Below are 17,375 nucleotides of genomic sequence, written 5' to 3' on the forward strand. Positions count from 1 at the left end.
TTCCTCTTTCCCTTCATTGTGTTCTAATCTCCTAATGATTTCATAAATCTCAAAAGAACTTAGTTCAAAATTCTTTTGAAAGACACTCATGAGATGCAACTTAGGCCACACTTTATAATATGAAATCTTTTTTTGACAAAGTACAATGAGGCACATTTGCCCTCTCTTCTCATATTTTTCTCAAGTTCTAGTTTTCAACTGCAAGTCTCTCACAGTCATTGAACTGGTGCATAAAATGCCTGAGAAGATAAATTGCAGGAAAAAATTAACTCCTATCAACAGCAGCAGCAACATTATCAGAAAAAGTGTTGGCCCCTATAGAGACGCATTCATACTCTCAGTAGAGCAAATACTGCACAGTCTGAGGGAGTAATCCAGTTATGTTCTTGGCCTTACCCAATTCCCTTCAATACTATAGGGCTTCAGGACATAGAGCAAAGAAAGGGGAAGTCCAAGCTTCTAAAAGGATCAAAGATTCCAGTGCTGCCAGGGCACTGGTGACTCGCATCCATAACCCTATCTACTCAGGAGCCTGAGTTCTGAGAATTGCAGTTCAAAACCAGCCTGGAGAGGAAGGTCTGTGAGACATATCTCCACCAAACAGTGGAGCTGTGGCTCAAGTGGTAGAGCACTAGCTTGGAGCAAAAAATCTTTAGCTCTGATTTCAAGCCCCAGTACTGGCAGTAAAAAAGGGACAGACAGAGAGGAGGAGGGTTAGGCAAAAATGAAGTCAGAATCTTCAATGCATATCCTATGGAACTAGGAAAAAGCAGGGCATTGGGAGGGATGGGGAGAGTGATGAAAGGGATGATTAAGATGCATGGAGCTCATAAACTGACATATTGAATTGTAAGCCCCTTGTACAACTTAAAGGTAATAAAATATAATTTTAAAACACCCAAGTTGGGTGACAGTGGCTCATGCCTGTAATACTACTTATTCAGGAGGCTGAAATACAAGGATTGCCATTCGAAGCCAGCCTGGGCAGGAAAATCTGTGAGACTGTTATCTCCAATAAACTACTCAAAAAAGCCAGAAGTGGTGCTGTGGCTCTAGTGGTAGACTATCTACCTTGAAACAAAGAAGCAAAAAACTCAGGAACAGGGTCCAGGCCTAGAGTTCAAGACCTAGGAATGGCAAAAAAATAAATAAATAAAATCCAATCTTTAGAAGCCCATGCAATTAACAATATAAAGAGGATCTGGTGGATGTTGGCAAATCAGAACACATGCCTTATCAAAGGAGTGCAGACATGATTCAGCTCTGGTAAAATTATGGCCCTTCAAATATGTGTCCAGCGTTGCCTGATTATTTAGTTTTGAAGGAAAAGTGAGAAATCTTCTATTTATTTGGGAAGCTTTTGAATTTTAGATGTTGAAAGGCAAAGCCCCCCCATAATTTGTAACTTATGCCCTAGAGGTCTAAAATGGGTATAGGATTTCCTAAAAAAAGATTGGCCAGGTGCTGGCGCTGGTGGCTCACACCTGTAGTCCTAGCTACTCAGGAGGTGTACATCTGAAGATCAAATTCAAAGTGAGCCCAGAGGAAAGTCTGTGAGACTCTTTTCTACAGTAAACTACTCAGAAGGGCTATGGGGATATGGCCTAGTGGTAGAGTGCCTGCCTTGTACATATGAAGCCCTTGGTTTGATTCCTCAGCATCACATATATAGAAAAAGCCAGAGGGGTTGCTGTGGCTCAAGTGGTAGAGTACTAGCCTTGAGCAACAAGAAGCCAGGGACAGTGCTCAGCCCTGACTGGCAAAAAAAAGAAAGAAAGAAAAGAGCCCCAAAACCACTCAGAAAAAGTTGGAAATGACACTGTTGCTCAAGTGGTAGAGCATTAGCTTTGAGCACAAAAGCTTAGGAAGAGTGCCCAAACACAGATTTCAAGCCCCAGGATCAGGAAAAATAATGACTTGTGCATTATTTATAAGAAAATTAAATGATAAAGAACAAAACATTAGATTATAAGGAACACAGAATATATATGTGCTAAATAGACTGGATATTTGCTCTTTTTAAACTTTTTTGCATTGAATTTTTTGTTTAACAAGAGTAAATTTATTGCATTTATTTTGTTCTCAGAGAGTGGTATGTATCAGCAATTACTATCTTTCTCATGTACTTTCTGTAACTACTAGAACCTTGAAGAGAATGTGCATTTGTCTCATTTGTCCTGATAAGGATACTGAGATTCTGAGAAATGAATAAGCTGCTCAAAGGCCACCCAGCCATAAAAGACAAAGCTATAGTTGTGATCCCAGTCTGCTTGGCTAAAATCTATCCTCTTGCCATTATGTTATTTTATTATTCTCCAGTTCTGACCATTACTATTTGTTCCCAAGTGCATAACAGTTGTTAGGAATCGTAGGATTTCCCTTACCTTCTATAGATATACTCCAGGAAGACAACCTAACACATTTAATTAGTAGAACCACCTCAAGACTTCAACAGCAAAAATTACATCCTCAAGATAATTTCCTAAAAGTATAATTGCTAAGTAAAATTATCTGTATGCTTTAATAAATGTGTGTGTGTGTGTGTGTGTGTGTGTGTGTGTGTGTGTGTGTGCGCGCGCGCGCGCTCGCACGTGCCAGTACTGGAGCTTGAACTGTGGGTCTGGGCACTGTCTCTGAGTGTTTTTGCTCAAGGCTAGATCTCTACCACTTGAGCCACAGCACCACTTCCCAGCTTTTTGCTGGTTAACTAGAGATACAAATCTCATTGACTTTTCTGCCTGGGCTGGCGTGGAGTGGCAATCCTTAGATTTCAGGCTCATAAGTAGCTAAGATTACAGGCATGAACTATTAAGAGCCCAGCCTGATAAACTTTTAAAGTTTATTTGCAAATTGACCTTCAGGTACATTACAACTGCCAAGTAACTTAATTCTCAACATATATGAAATACTTGTTTCCCACAATTTGCTTTCTCCTCCTCTTTCTGTAGGGCTTATTATGGTCAATCCTAGGCAGTCTGGTTTAACAATGTCAAAGCTGAATACAGCATAAGTTTTAAAAATTCATTCCATTGTAGTACTGGAAATTATTCCCTGAGCCTAGTATATCCTAGACATACCCTTTACCACTGAACTATATGTCCAACCCCCTTTAAGTTTTATAACAAAGTAATGTGTCAGGTTGTTTTTTTTTTGTTGTTTGTTTTTTGTGGGGCTTGAACTAAGGGCCTGGACACTGTCCCTGAGCCTCTTTTGTGCTCAAAGAGCAGTTAAATGGAGACTTTTCTGCCTGGGCTGGCTTTGATCTGCAATCCTTAGATCTCAGTTTCCTGAGTAGCTAGGATTACAGGTGTGAGCAAGCACCAGCACATGGCTTCTGTTGGTTTTTCAGTTAAAGAAAATAAAAAATTTTTCTCCTATTTCTTTTCGTCTAAATTCTTCCTTTTTTTCAATGTTTCTTTCTTTTTATATACCAGTTAATGATATCTAATTTTCCCTTGCAGTGTTCCTTTTTTGCATCAATTTGTAAAATGTGTGTGTTTGTGTGTGTGAGAGTGTGCCTTTCCATTTATAGATTTCTTCATTGACATAGAAAGTTTATCATGGTGAATTATATAAACATCTGTGCTAGTGTTTTCCTGTAAATTGCCTGATGTAAATGTTCATCTATAGCTTATTTTTATATTTAGCATGTAGATTCATAGATGGCATTCTTTCTTAGTGTCTCAAACTATTAGGTGCTTTTTATTTTTCTGATAACCACATCTATTATTTTGGTAGGATTTGGTAAGAGAGAAGGTAAGAACAAGCTAACTGCCATCTGTAACAATAAAGCTGATTTCTGGGAAATATCTAATTTTGTGCTCATTTCCTTCATGTCTCTTATTTGCTGTTAAGTTTTTCTGCTGTTTCAGAATAAATTTTGGCCACAGATACCATCCTAGAAAAGTAACACAGTCATAGTTTTTCTTTGTTACTTCATTTTAACTCTGCATTATATTAGCCAAGATTGTTAGAATTTCCTTATACTTTCCAAACATATGTCCTTCATATATTGTGTATTTGTCTTGTTGTTTACTCTTTACATTTTGACTAATTAATGCTGTTTCTCATTAATAAAAAGATCAAACATAAATCATTGCAACGTTGATTTGATCATAAGTAATTTAATTTTATATTACAGATAGGAATAAAATGTGAAAAATTTCAATCACATAATCTGTAATATAAGTGAACTCAGTGACTTATGGGGAGTGCACTTTTATTCCTCCGTTGTGTACATTGGTGAAGAAATGTTAAGCTTAGAACCACTGAAATAATAATGGTTATCTATTTGTTTTGTTTCTTAAAAGAACTTATATTTATTTAAATTCTGTTTTATTGTATGTTCATTAATGTTTACCTTTATTATTTTGTATCTGACACTTTATTTCTCTCTTTATTTTTTGTCTTTCTCATTTGAATATTTAACTCACTTATATTCGCTCTTTATTGTTTAAAGTCTTTATACAAATTTGATTCTGAGCTTATCCACATATTGCAGAGTAAATCAAATTTTATTAAACTGAAGCTTGATAAGAATTTAGATTCTTCAATTTGTTGTGATGAGTTCTCAAGGTCTTCATTCTTTTGTCAAAAATGTTTTGTTGTACTAAGAATCAAACCCAGGAACTCCAGCAAAGCATTTTTACCACTTAGCCACGTCCATAGTCCTTTGTATTGCTTGGCAAGTAGCTGAGCTTATAGGCCTTAGCAGATAATATCCACAGTTAAAATCTGTATTCTTAGCAAGTTCCTAACACAAAAATGGTAATAATTGACATACATACATAACTGTTGAAATATTCTTTCTCATCATTATTTTTGTATATTCATACCATAAGAATTTTGATTTATATGTTGTCTTAAAATTGCTCAGTTATGCAGGGTGCTGCTAGCTTACACTTCTAATCCTACCTACTCAGGAGAATGAAATTTGAGGAGCAGGGTTCCAAGCCATCACAGGTAGGAAAATCTGTCTCTTATCTTCGATTTAACCACCAAAAAGCCTAAATTAGTGTTATGGCTCAAGTGCTAGAATCCTGGCCTAGAACAAAAAACATCTCAGAGGGGGGTCCCTGTTCAAGCTCCCAAACCAACACACATACACAAGTGCTCAGTTTTATTTTAGTTTTCAAGTGGTTGTTTTTTCCACCTCACACTTTCACTATTAAAATCTCGGTTTAATAATCACACTAAAGCCACCAGCACAACAATGTTCATCGCAGCACAATTTGTCATAGCTAAAATCTGGAACCAACCCAGATGCCCCTCAGTAGAAGAATGGATCAGGAAAATGTGGTACATATACACAATGGAATTTTATGCCTCTATCAGAAAGAATGACATTGCCCCATTTGTAAGGAAATGGAAGGACTTGGAAAACGTTATACTAAGTGAAGTGAGCCAGACCCAAAGAAACATGGACTCTATGGTCTCCCTTATAGGGAATAATTAGCACAGGTTTAGGCAAGTCACAGCAGAGGATCACAGGAGCTCAATAGCTATACCCTTATGAACAGTTCATAAGATAATGCTAAGTGAAATGAATTCCATGTTATGGAAACGATTGTTATATCACAGTTGTAACTACTTTCAACGTGCCATATGTAACTGTAGCCTCTATTATTGATGATCTTCTTGTATCACCTTCCTGTGGTTGTACCTACACTATCTCTGTATCTTATCTGAGTATATTGGAAACCAGGTATACTGGTATTAGAACTAGGAAATTGGAAGGGAATACCAAAATCGAGACACATGGTAAAAAAAGACAAACAACTACAAACTGGTGTAAATGAACTGAACAATTCATTGGGGGGAGAGGGAAAGGGGGAGGGGGGAGGGGGGAATGAGGGAGGAGGTAACAAACAGTACAAGAAATGTATCCAATGCCTAATGTATGAAACTGTAACCTCTCTGTAATTCAGTTTGATAATAAATATATATATTATTAAAAAACTGGGTTTATTCATTTGAAATGAAAGATGGCCTGTGACATTTTCTCAATTTTTCATTTTTTGGGAGAAAATTTAAAATACGACATTATAAAACACGTGAATATGAATTCTCATAACCTAGGATTAACTATTACTGATATTTTGTCTTATTTGCTTCCATTTTAAAGATAAAATACATTTTTAAAGATTTAATTTAAGTTCCCTTTAGTTACTACCCTGAATCCCACTTCACTTCCTCTTCCTTATGGGTTTAAGTTTGGTATCACTCTTTACAATATACTTCTGTTTTCATTCTTTAGTCAAGGTGGGAATTGAACCTATGGCTTCACACATGCTAGGTAAGTGCTCCACCATTGACCTACACACCCACAAGTCTTCTAGTATGTTTCAAATAGAACATTTCATATACATTTGAATGCATGTATAGATACCATTGATGCAAGGTATGTGCTAATTAATTAAGTTTCAGAAATCTATGCATACTAATTTATTTAAAGTTATTCATTTTTAACTCTGAATTATGTAATTCACATTAACCATATGATATATAATGATTTCATGTAACTGTAATCATTGAGTGATACCACATATCTGTATTCTTTCCCTATCTCCAGATTTATTGAGGTCTTTGCGACCTAATGACTTGAAAATGCTGTTAAATTGTCCCCAGGTATTTGAGAAAGAAAAATGATTTTCTGTATGGCTTAAATCAGAATTTGAAATATGTACATAAGTTTAAAATTATTTCTTCTAATATTCATGTTTTCTTCATCAGTGCTTCTACATTTTTTATTTATCTCACATAATCAGTAATGAATCAGATATTTAAATGTCTGCCACCACTATTGTGTGCCTGTCAATTTGTACCTGCATTTTCATTCTGAAACATAAATGCAGTGATTGCTAATAAAAAACAGGAAATTTGAAATCTTACAATATTAAATAAGAATTATTTGTAATTTCAACATTCACAAATCACCATTATATCACACTAGTATACAACCTTCCAGATTTATATTCTGCACATACACAGACAAATTGTTTAAAATCAGTTTGGAATATATTTAATGTATTTTACACTGAATTGTTCATGCCTGTATTGTTCCTAATTGGGCAGAAATATATGAAGCCAATGTTGAAAACACTCCATGATTTTCCTGTACATGCAGTGTATTTTATGTACACCTTTAAAGATATTTTAGATCACATAACCATCCATCTTTAAAACACATTGCATATTATTTTATTGTGTAGTAAAATTATAGTATGCTTAACTAACCCCATGTAAGCAGACATTGAAAATATTTATTATTTCTTAAATGCTACAGTGTAAATACATTTTATACATACATATTTTTACATTCTTATCCGATCATTTTCTTAGATGAGGTCTGTAGATGAGGTATTTCTAAATAAAGGCAGAATTATTTAAAATGTCCCCTTGTATTTTCCAACTACCCTGTGATTAAAACGATTTACACTGTCAACTAGCATGATAGTGCATTTTCTGGGCTCTCGGTCAACAAGCTTTATCATAATTGTTCATCTTTGCTAGTGTGATAAACCGAAAGTGAAATCTCATTGTTTTAATAGGATTTTCTTTGATTGCTAGTGAGTTTAAACGCCCTTTTATATGCCTATTGGCCATTTGCACTTCTTTTGTAAAATGCACGCTCCTGCCCTGTCTTCTTCCCTTCCCCCATTGGGGTGTTCCATGTCTCTTTTTGCTTTGTCAGAGCTCTTTACTATTCAATTTTCGTCTTTTACATGGGAATCGTCCAATCCAGGTTTTCACCCTTTCCCTGCCTTACAGATTGTATATATATATATATATATATATATATATATATATATATATATATATATATACACACACACATATATATACACATACATATGTGTACGTATCTATGCATATTCTCCATTGGTTTTTCAATGCCTTGTAAAAAAGAAAAAGCTGGTTCCCGGTTCCCGGTCCCTGTTCTCTATCTCCCTCCCTTTCTCCCTCCTCCCTCCTTCCTCCTCCCTCCATTCCCCCTTCCTTCCTTTCCCCCCTCCCTCCTTCCTTGCCTCTCCTCTTTTTCACTGATCGTCTACTGCTGTGTCCATTCCCTTCTCTCTCTTTGTTTGTTTCTTTCTCTCCCTCTTTTTTTTTCCCCTTCCCCTTTCAGTCAGTGCCGAAGTTTTTAATTTCCACGGAGTCAAATCTATCCATCAGGGCCTGGCGCCGCGTCAGCAAAGTGGGGCGGGGAGGCGGGGAGCTGGGGGAGGGGCCGGGGCGGGGAGGAGCGGGCGGAGCGGCTGCAGGAGTTGCTGGGACTGCGCGCGGACAGATCACAAGGCGGCGGTGGAGAAGGCCCAGAGACCTGAGCTCCGAGACCTCAGCTCGCGGCCTACGCTGAAGCCCAGTCTCCATCCAAGGACCGGGGGGAACCGCAGTCTCCATCACTGAGGTACTGTGCTCCGCGCTGCTCGCCCGGCCAGGCCCAGCCCCGCTGCAGCGGCGCCTCCTTCCTTCCTCTTTCCCTCGCGCTCTCTCTTGCTCACCAGCGCCTTCCCTGCCCGCCTGCGTCACCGCGGCCGCCATGGCTGAGAATGGCGAGAGCAGCGGTCCCCCGCGCCCCTCCCGCGGCCCAGCTCCGGCCCCAGGCTCGGCAGCTGCTGCCCCGGCCGAGCCCAAAATCATCAAAGTCACTGTGAAGACTCCCAAAGAGAAAGAGGAGTTCGCGGTGCCCGAGAATAGCTCGGTGCAGCAGTTCAAGGAAGCGATTTCGAAACGCTTCAAATCCCAAACCGACCAGCTCGTGCTGATTTTTGCCGGAAAAATCTTAAAAGATCAAGATACCCTGAGCCAGCATGGCATCCATGATGGACTGACCGTTCACCTTGTCATCAAAAGCCAGAACCGACCTCAGCAGGGCCAGTCCACCACGCAGTCTAGCACTGGTGCGGCAACTACTACTACCACCACAGCATCGACTCCCAGAAGTAACACCACACCTACTACCACAAATAGCAACCCGTTTGGGGTGGGGAGCCTGGGAGGACTTGCAGGCCTTAGCAGTCTGGGTTTGAGCACCACCAACTTCTCTGAGCTTCAGAACCAGATGCAGCAGCAGCTAATGGCCAGCCCCGAGATGATGATCCAAATCATGGAAAATCCCTTTGTTCAGAGCATGCTTTCGAATCCCGATCTGATGAGGCAGCTCATTATGGCCAATCCACAGATGCAACAATTGATTCAGAGAAACCCAGAAATCAGTCATCTGCTCAACAACCCAGATATAATGAGGCAGACTCTCGAAATTGCCAGGAATCCAGCCATGATGCAAGAGATGATGAGAAATCAAGATCTGGCTCTCAGCAATCTCGAAAGCATCCCAGGTGGCTACAATGCTCTACGGCGCATGTACACTGACATTCAAGAACCGATGCTGAATGCCGCACAAGAGCAGTTTGGGGGTAACCCCTTTGCCTCGGTGGGGAGCAATTCCTCCTCTGGGGAAGGTACTCAGCCTTCCCGCACTGAAAATCGGGATCCACTGCCCAACCCTTGGGCGCCACCGCCGGCTACTCAGAGTTCTACGACCACCAGCACCACTACAAGCAGTGGTACCGGGTCTGGCAGCAGCTCCAGCAATACTACTGGGAACACTGTGGCTGCAGCTAATTATGTCGCTAGCATCTTCAGTACTCCAGGCATGCAGAGCCTGCTGCAACAGATAACTGAAAACCCTCAGCTGATTCAGAATATGCTGTCCGCACCCTACATGCGAAACATGATGCAGTCGCTGAGCCAGAATCCAGATCTGGCTGCACAGATGATGCTGAGTAGCCCACTGTTTACGGCCAATCCTCAGCTGCAGGAGCAGATGCGTCCCCAGCTCCCGGCTTTCCTGCAGCAGATGCAGAATCCAGATACATTGGCAGCCATGTCAAACCCCAGAGCGATGCAGGCTTTAATGCAGATCCAGCAGGGGCTACAGACATTAGCCACTGAAGCGCCTGGCCTCATTCCAAGCTTCACTCCAGGTGTGGGGGTGGGGGTGCTGGGAACCACAATTACTCCTGTAGGCCCAGTCACTCCTATAGGCCCCATTGGTCCTATAGTTCCTTTTACTCCGATAGGCCCTATTGGGCCCATAGGACCCACTGGCCCCCCTGCAAGCTCTCCTGGCACCACCGGCTCTGGCGGCCCCACCGCGCCCACTGTGACCAGCTCTGCAGCCAGTGAGACCACGACTCCAACATCGGAATCTGGACCCAACCAGCAGTTCATTCAGCAAATGGTGCAGGCTTTGGCTGGAGCAAATCCTCCACAGCTGCCGAATCCAGAAGTCAGATTTCAGCAGCAACTGGAACAGCTCAACGCCATGGGGTTCTTAAACCGTGAAGCAAACTTGCAGGCCCTAATAGCAACAGGAGGCGACATCAATGCAGCCATTGAGAGGCTGCTGGGCTCCCAGCCATCGTAATTACATTTCTGTACCTTGAAAAAAATGTATCTTATTTTTGATAATGGTTCTTAAATCTTTAAACATACATACACACACATCTTGCTTTACTTTCATTTTGATTCTTTTAAATCTGTCTAGTTAAAAATCTAATATGCATTTTAAGGTGGAGTCCTTCGCTCTAGCTTCTTCCCCTCCCCCCCTTCAGCTCCCCTCCTACCCTCCCGCCTCTTTGCCTCTTTCCCTCCCCCTCCTTCCCTCCCCTTCTTTTTCCCCCTCTCGCCTCTCCTTCTCCTCGCCCCTCCCACCCACCCTCTCTCCCTTCCCGCCTGCCCTCTCCCCTCCCTCTTTGTTTCCTTCCTTCCTTCTTTCCTTCTTTTGGTTTCCTTCCTTCTCTGTTTTGAATGGTGGGAATCAATGCTGTTTCACTCAAAAGGTGTTGCATGCAAACACTTCTCTTTATTCTGCATTTATTGTGATTTTTGGAAACAGGTTAACAGCCTTCACAGTTGGGTGAACAAGTTTTGTCCTACAGATGTCCAGTTTATTTGCATTTTAAACATTAGCCTATGATAGTAATTTAATGTAGAATGAAGATATTAAAAACAGAAGCAAATTATTTGAAGCTCTAATTTGTGGTACAATATTGCTTATTGTGACTTTGGCATGTATTTTTGCTAGCAAAATGCTGTAAGATTTATACCATTCATTGGTCATTTTTGCTATTATTTGTATACAGTACAGTAAGCACAATTGAAACTGTACATCTAGAAGTATTACTGTAGAATCTGAGCAGAATATGTGTAACCCAAATAAGAAAGAACGTAAGAACTATTTCTGGATTTAGGTATGTGTCACAATTTTGTAGAATCTTACAGCATATTTGATAAATTTCTCAGTGAAAATGTTGGCTAGGCAAGTTCAGTTAAAATATAGTAGAAATGTTTATCCTGGTATCTCTTAAGTATACATTTAATTGTACAGAAAACTTAAACAGTGTAACATTGTGTCAACATTTGCAGATTGACTGTATATGACCTTAATCTTTGTGCACCCTGAAGGGTCAGTGTAGTAATGCCAGGAAAGTGCTTTTTACCTAAGAGTTCCTTCTCAGCTTCTCCCATAAAGAGACCCTAATATGCATTTTGAGTTGTAATTGGAAATGTAACTTTTGCTGGAAGTGTCATGTGATGTTTGCATTTCTTTAACTGCTATGTATAAAGGAAAGTGTATCTTTTGACTTAATCAGTTATTTCTCTTGTGCACAGGGAAAATGCATTAAAAATGACTAAAAAAATAAAAAAAATAAAAAACGGATAAATCTTCTCCTTTTTTGCCTTCTGACCCTAGAGTCATGTTTAGATATGTTAGACCACCCCAAGAGAATATAGATATAATCCAACAGTTCACCTTTAATCTGAAATCATTATTTGGATTTAAGTGTTCTAACTTACTGTCCCCCAAAGGCGTATCTAATTTTGTTGATGTTTTTCTCCTCCCCCCATATCTGAAATATACAGATTCCTTTCTTTTGTATTTGAAATGTCTTTAGTTCTACTGAACATTGTAGCCCTGGTATATCATCCAACCTGTGGCTATTGAGTTAGAAATAAGATTTTATATCTCTTAGGGTGACTCCTCCTATTCCACACATTTTTTAAAATTTTCTGACAATTCTGACATGTTTTTTTTTTTATCAGATGAGCATTGCAGTTTTCCAATAACAATTACTGAAAATTTGGTTGGGCTTGTTTTAAATAAAAATAGTTGCAAGACCTATGCAATTATATGGCTTTCCAGAAAAATGTTGCTTTATTTTTAAAACTTTTTATATCTATCAAGAGGTTCTTAAGTCCTGTATAATTTGTGACAGCTATATTTCTAGGTAATATACACATATAAAAAGCACAATAATACTGCTTAGTGGGAACTCCTTTGTGGTTATTTTGTACAATATAGGAGCTTTATTTTCAGAGATGTTTAAATGAACAATTTATGAAAATATTAATTTTACATACTCAGTTGATCCTTGGGTTTTTGTGGTAAGCAAGCAATCATATTAGTGATGTTATATATTCTCTTTTTCAAAATTTCTAACATAGTTATTGACTGCATAGGCTAAATACATTTTCTAACAGTGCTAAATACTTTTAACAAGAATATATCTCCTGCAGCAGTTCTAAATGGAGTTATGAAGAAAAATCCTCTGACAGGCAAGTATATAAATGCTGTATATTCTAGTCCTTATTAGAGATTAATTGTACAATAAATATTGGTTATTATATTTTAATAGTAAAAAAAGAAAATATACCTATTTACATTTGGCCTATCAGTATTTCTCAGAACAATAGCTTAGGCAATGGTGATTTATTATTTCATTCCTATATGATATGTAAACTTGAACTAACCTTCCAAATATGCTTCCACAATAAATTGAAGAACTTTAAAGATTTAGATAATTTTAGAAATAAATGCTAAAGCTAGAGGAATAGAAAATAGCAATAAGTGGCCATAAGAATGTGGATATTGTATGAGGCCTGGCTCAGTCAATTTAACAGATAAGTTTCATTAAATACTGAAGGTACAGAACATTCCTTAGTTAGCTTTGCCAAATATTTAATTTTAATATATTTTGTTTTTCTTCCTGAAAAGGTCAAAGACTTTATTAAGTCTATTATTTTTCTGCTTTCTAGTTCATTTGATTTTTAAAATAACTTTTTAGCATCTTTTAAATTAGATTTACCTGTTCTTCCTCCTATCACTTATGGGGTATGATTTTCTCATATTGCAGGTTCTTTTTATACTCTTTTAATTAAATTTTATTTTCATCTATTATTGGTACATTATTTCTCACACCATTTATTCACTACTGACCTAAAAGGTATATATCCTGATTTGCTATCCCTTTACCAACAATAAGAGTGGAGTGACTCGTCATATCATTGTTTACTGGGTTATCACCCTATAATTTTCTGGGTTGTGGAAGTTTATATTACAGACTAAGCAATTTCACAGGATATGGTGGTAGAGAGGGAACTAAGACTGGAGGCTATCCTAGCAGGAGCATTTCACCACCTGAAATTTTTACTTCTTTGCTCCTTTGTCCTCTACTGCAGGTATGTGCTTGTATCCTGTGTGTACTTTCTCCATTTGTTGTGGGTGGAGTGGACAGTAGGGGGCAGATATACAACATTAAAATACACTAAAGGGTAACATACACTAAAGGTTCACTAAAGGAGCCTCTTGCATCACGTTAAAACCAAGTCAGTTGAGAAACCATGATCAGGAGAAATAGCTATTTGGGTGTGGCTAACCTTGCCCTATGAGAGAGGGCAGCTTGCTTTAAACTTTATTGATCTGCAGTGTCAAAATAGGAACAGATGGAGAGAAATTGCTGTAAGGGCCTAACCCAGGGATCAGGGTGGTAGGGTCAACAGTGATGTCTCATGATCACAAAAGTCTCAAGTCCAGAATTTTAATATTATCCTCTAGTAATGTAGCTCCAGCTGGGCACTGATAGCTTAAACCTGTAATCCTAGCTACTCAGTAGGCTGAGCTCTGAGGAGTGCGGTTCAAAGCCAGCCCAGGCAGGAAAGTCCGTGAGACTCTTATCTCCAATTAATCACAGAAACGTGGAAGTGACGCTATGGTTCAAGTGATAGAGCGCTGGCCTTGAGAAAAAGGAGCTAAGGGACAGCACCCAGTCTGAGTTCAAGCCCCAGGACCAGCATAAAATGATGATGATGATGATGATGATGATGTAGCTCCAGTCAAAGAATCAGACTTACTTGATGACAATTTTTTTTTTATCATTCAGCTTAACTTAGTAAATGGAAAAGTGTAGACTCTGGTGAGTCTGACATTTCTAATTAGGTATTATTATATTAAAAATATATATACATATATATGTATTGGGAAGCTTTAATGCAGTAGATATAATTCAGTATTCCTCTGCCTTCTAAGAGTTTCTCATCCTGGACTTTTCCATTGCCTTCTCCCCTCCCCAGTCCTTGTAAAGTAAAAAAAAAGTATTTATTATACAAGAGATTTTTAAATTCGCCATTACTTTCTCCACCCAATCCTTGTTTATTTAAACTAGAAAGTTTAAGTGTGTTTCTGCCATGATTTTCCTCATATGTCAAGATATCACATAATTTCCTCAGGTTGGTAATATTTAACACGGCTACACCAATATTATGTGTTTCAGAAGTTCCTTGAGAGTTCTTCTGTTCTTATTATTTCTACAGGTTTTGCTCAGATTTTTGTCTCCCAGTTGATCTGTGTGAGTGCAAATATTAAGAATTTATTCTTATGTTATTTCCCCCCAAATCTGTTAAGAGAATTGAGGAAAAAACAATTTAGTAAATACAGAAAACAGAATCATAATTTGGCAGATATCAGACAAGCCATACCAAAGAGCCTATTTTACCAAGTAATGGACATAGTCTTTAGACATTTTGAGGATGAGTGAAAACCCTTGGCTAAAGTGGCTTTAAACCCTGATACTGAACAGTCTGAGCAATCCAACCTCAAAAAAACATGTTTTTCTGAACATATAAGGACAATATTATTGTTCAAATGAGTATGAATTGAAGCATAGAAGTCCAGCTGTACTGAGCTATTTGAGCACAGGATGGGGATCTTTAAGATAACACTTTCAAAATTCAACTCTAGAATGACTTGGCCTAATATGACCTTACAAACCCGATTTCAGAGAAATCATAATTAAAACATCATAATCATAATTAAAACAATAATTAAAACAATAATTGATAAGCATGATAGAGGAAAAGAAATGATTACTTTCCTCTAACATGGATTTTATGACTGTCTTGTTACACTAAATTTCTCTCAGATTGTGGTAGCCATATCATTAACATAGTCTCTGTTATGTTCAATTACAATAACTTTAGAAGATGGCACTGCTTTATCTTCTCCAGTTCATAGGTAAGAAAACAAGCTAACTGATGTTAAATAATTTCCATAAGGTCACACTGCTATTAAGTGGAAGGGTCAATATTTAAACCTAGTTCTGAGATTCCAGTGTGTTAACTAATCCATGATACACCCTCTCCAATTCTACTAAGCTATGCTGGACTATTTATTAACCTATCAGATTTAGGAATTTATATACCTGCAGACAGGCCTGGATGTTGTTCAGGCAGTGTATTATCTCTTGTTAAATAAATATATTATTGCTGCTATTCATCCTAGAGCAGGTTACACAAGAATGTACATGTGAAAATCAGCTTTGTCACAGATCAATAACTGAAATTTAGAGATTAGCTTTTCTGGCTATCAAGTTATGACTAATATTTGAAACTGCCCTTTAATACATCTGTCCCTGATGGCCTAATACTTACGGTATGTCTTTTAATTGGCAATCACTTGGACCACTTGTGCTTCAGCTGCTTGGCAGGATGTTTGATGCCTTCCAGAGACCTAGGAGGCAGTAAACACTGAGTACCTCACTAAGGCATCTGACAATTCCTAAAAGTATCCTTGAAAATAAAATGGAGTAACGAGTTTGATGATAATGGCTGGACCGCATATGAATTTGTAATTTGGACAGATGTGTTCAAAGTGTAGTAGTCAATATGAGCAGAAATTTCTCACTTCAGGTCTGTCCCACTGGGTTATACTTAATGACTAGCATGAAAATAGCAACTTGCATATCTATCCCATTGCAGAAAATACATAACTAGATGGCAGAATAAATGTGTTGAACATTAGTTCATTGGTAAGACCCCAAAAGTGCTTAGAATCTGAGAAAGAAACCTAAATATAGCAGTAATAAATTGCATAAAATCAACTATGAATTGCTATATGTATTTCCAAAACACAATTACCTAGAGTTGCCTGCTATGTGGTTTAACAAGAGTATCTATGCAGAAGACGCTGATTCTAATTCACCAAGAGATCAACCTGAGTTATCAATACGAGGCTATAGGTCACCCATGTATAATGAAGTTTTAGGCTTCATTAACAGACATGGTGCCTAGAACAAAGAAGGAATATTTATTTCTGTAGTTGATAGCTTATTTTGGGAGATTGGATCATATCAGAATGTAGCAAATAAGATAGATAAAAACTTCTGAAAAGTGACTGAAATGGAGACTAAGTTACAAGCAGACACAGAACAATTATTGAAAAGGTCAAGCATGCTTTCAGTCTAAAGAAGAGTTTGGATATTTTCAAGTAATTGAAGACCTAGGAGGCAAAAGAACAGTGACATTTACTTGGAGTACCTCCAGAGGGCAGATTAATGCAGATGATACAAGGAATCCGAATTTTGGCTCTTTATTCTTAGGAGCTTTCTAGCAATTAATTGAAGATACTTTTTCCTCTAGAGATGTTTAAGCAAAGGCTCACTTTGTAGAAATGTTCAAGAAGATGTTATGCAGGTAGAATTTTGGATTAGAGAAACTCCAAGATGCTTTGCATGGCTTCTTATTGAAGTTGCAAGGTCTGGACTCAAAGTTGTTTCTGGATGAAATGTTACACAGACTTCTATCCTGCATTTCTTAGTTGAGTAATAAACAGCAAGCTCAGAAGTAGAGTGCACACCTGTGTTGATATATACAATCAAAGTAAATTTATTGTTCATATTAATTTGAATGCTATACCTAGGAAAAGGATCCAGAGTACCAGATCTTAAATGTCATGAAGTGCTGAGAGCGTGGTTGTGGGAAAATAGTAGAGGTGCTTATATTGAAGGATTCTGGTTGAGGAGAGTACAAAGGTACTCTGATATTTTTTCTCTTTGTAGTATTCCCATACCCTGAAGTATACAGTGTGAGAGGAAGCTGGAACTGATTGAAGAATGTAAAGTGACAGCAGAAGCCATGTTTTCGTGTGAGCTAATACTCAGGCTTGAACTCAGAACCTGGATAATGTCCTTTAGTTTTTTGCACAAGGCTTGTACCTCTTGAGCCACATCTCCACTCTAGGTTTTTGGAGGTTA

General features: G+C 38.3%; 1 protein-coding gene across 1 annotated transcript; it reads left to right on the forward strand.

Annotated features, from left to right (window-relative positions):
• The first annotated feature begins 8,254 nt into the window (after positions 1–8,254).
• Positions 8,255–11,713, forward strand: Ubqln2 (ubiquilin 2). The gene has a single exon (XM_048336334.1). The coding sequence runs from the start codon at positions 8,543–8,545 to the stop codon at positions 10,430–10,432; it is 1,890 nt and encodes a 629-aa protein (XP_048192291.1). The 5' UTR covers positions 8,255–8,542; the 3' UTR covers positions 10,433–11,713.
• Positions 11,714–17,375: the final 5,662 nt, after the last annotated feature.

The sequence above is a fragment of the Perognathus longimembris genome, chromosome 28, assembly GCF_023159225.1.
Source record: "Perognathus longimembris pacificus isolate PPM17 chromosome 28, ASM2315922v1, whole genome shotgun sequence".
Taxonomy (NCBI): domain Eukaryota; kingdom Metazoa; phylum Chordata; class Mammalia; order Rodentia; family Heteromyidae; genus Perognathus; species Perognathus longimembris.

What these genes read in the sequence shown, in the direction of transcription:
- Ubqln2 (XM_048336334.1), top strand. Translation starts at nt 8,543, where the DNA reads ATGGCTGAGAATGGCGAGAGCAGCGGTCCCCCGCGCCCCTCCCGCGGC.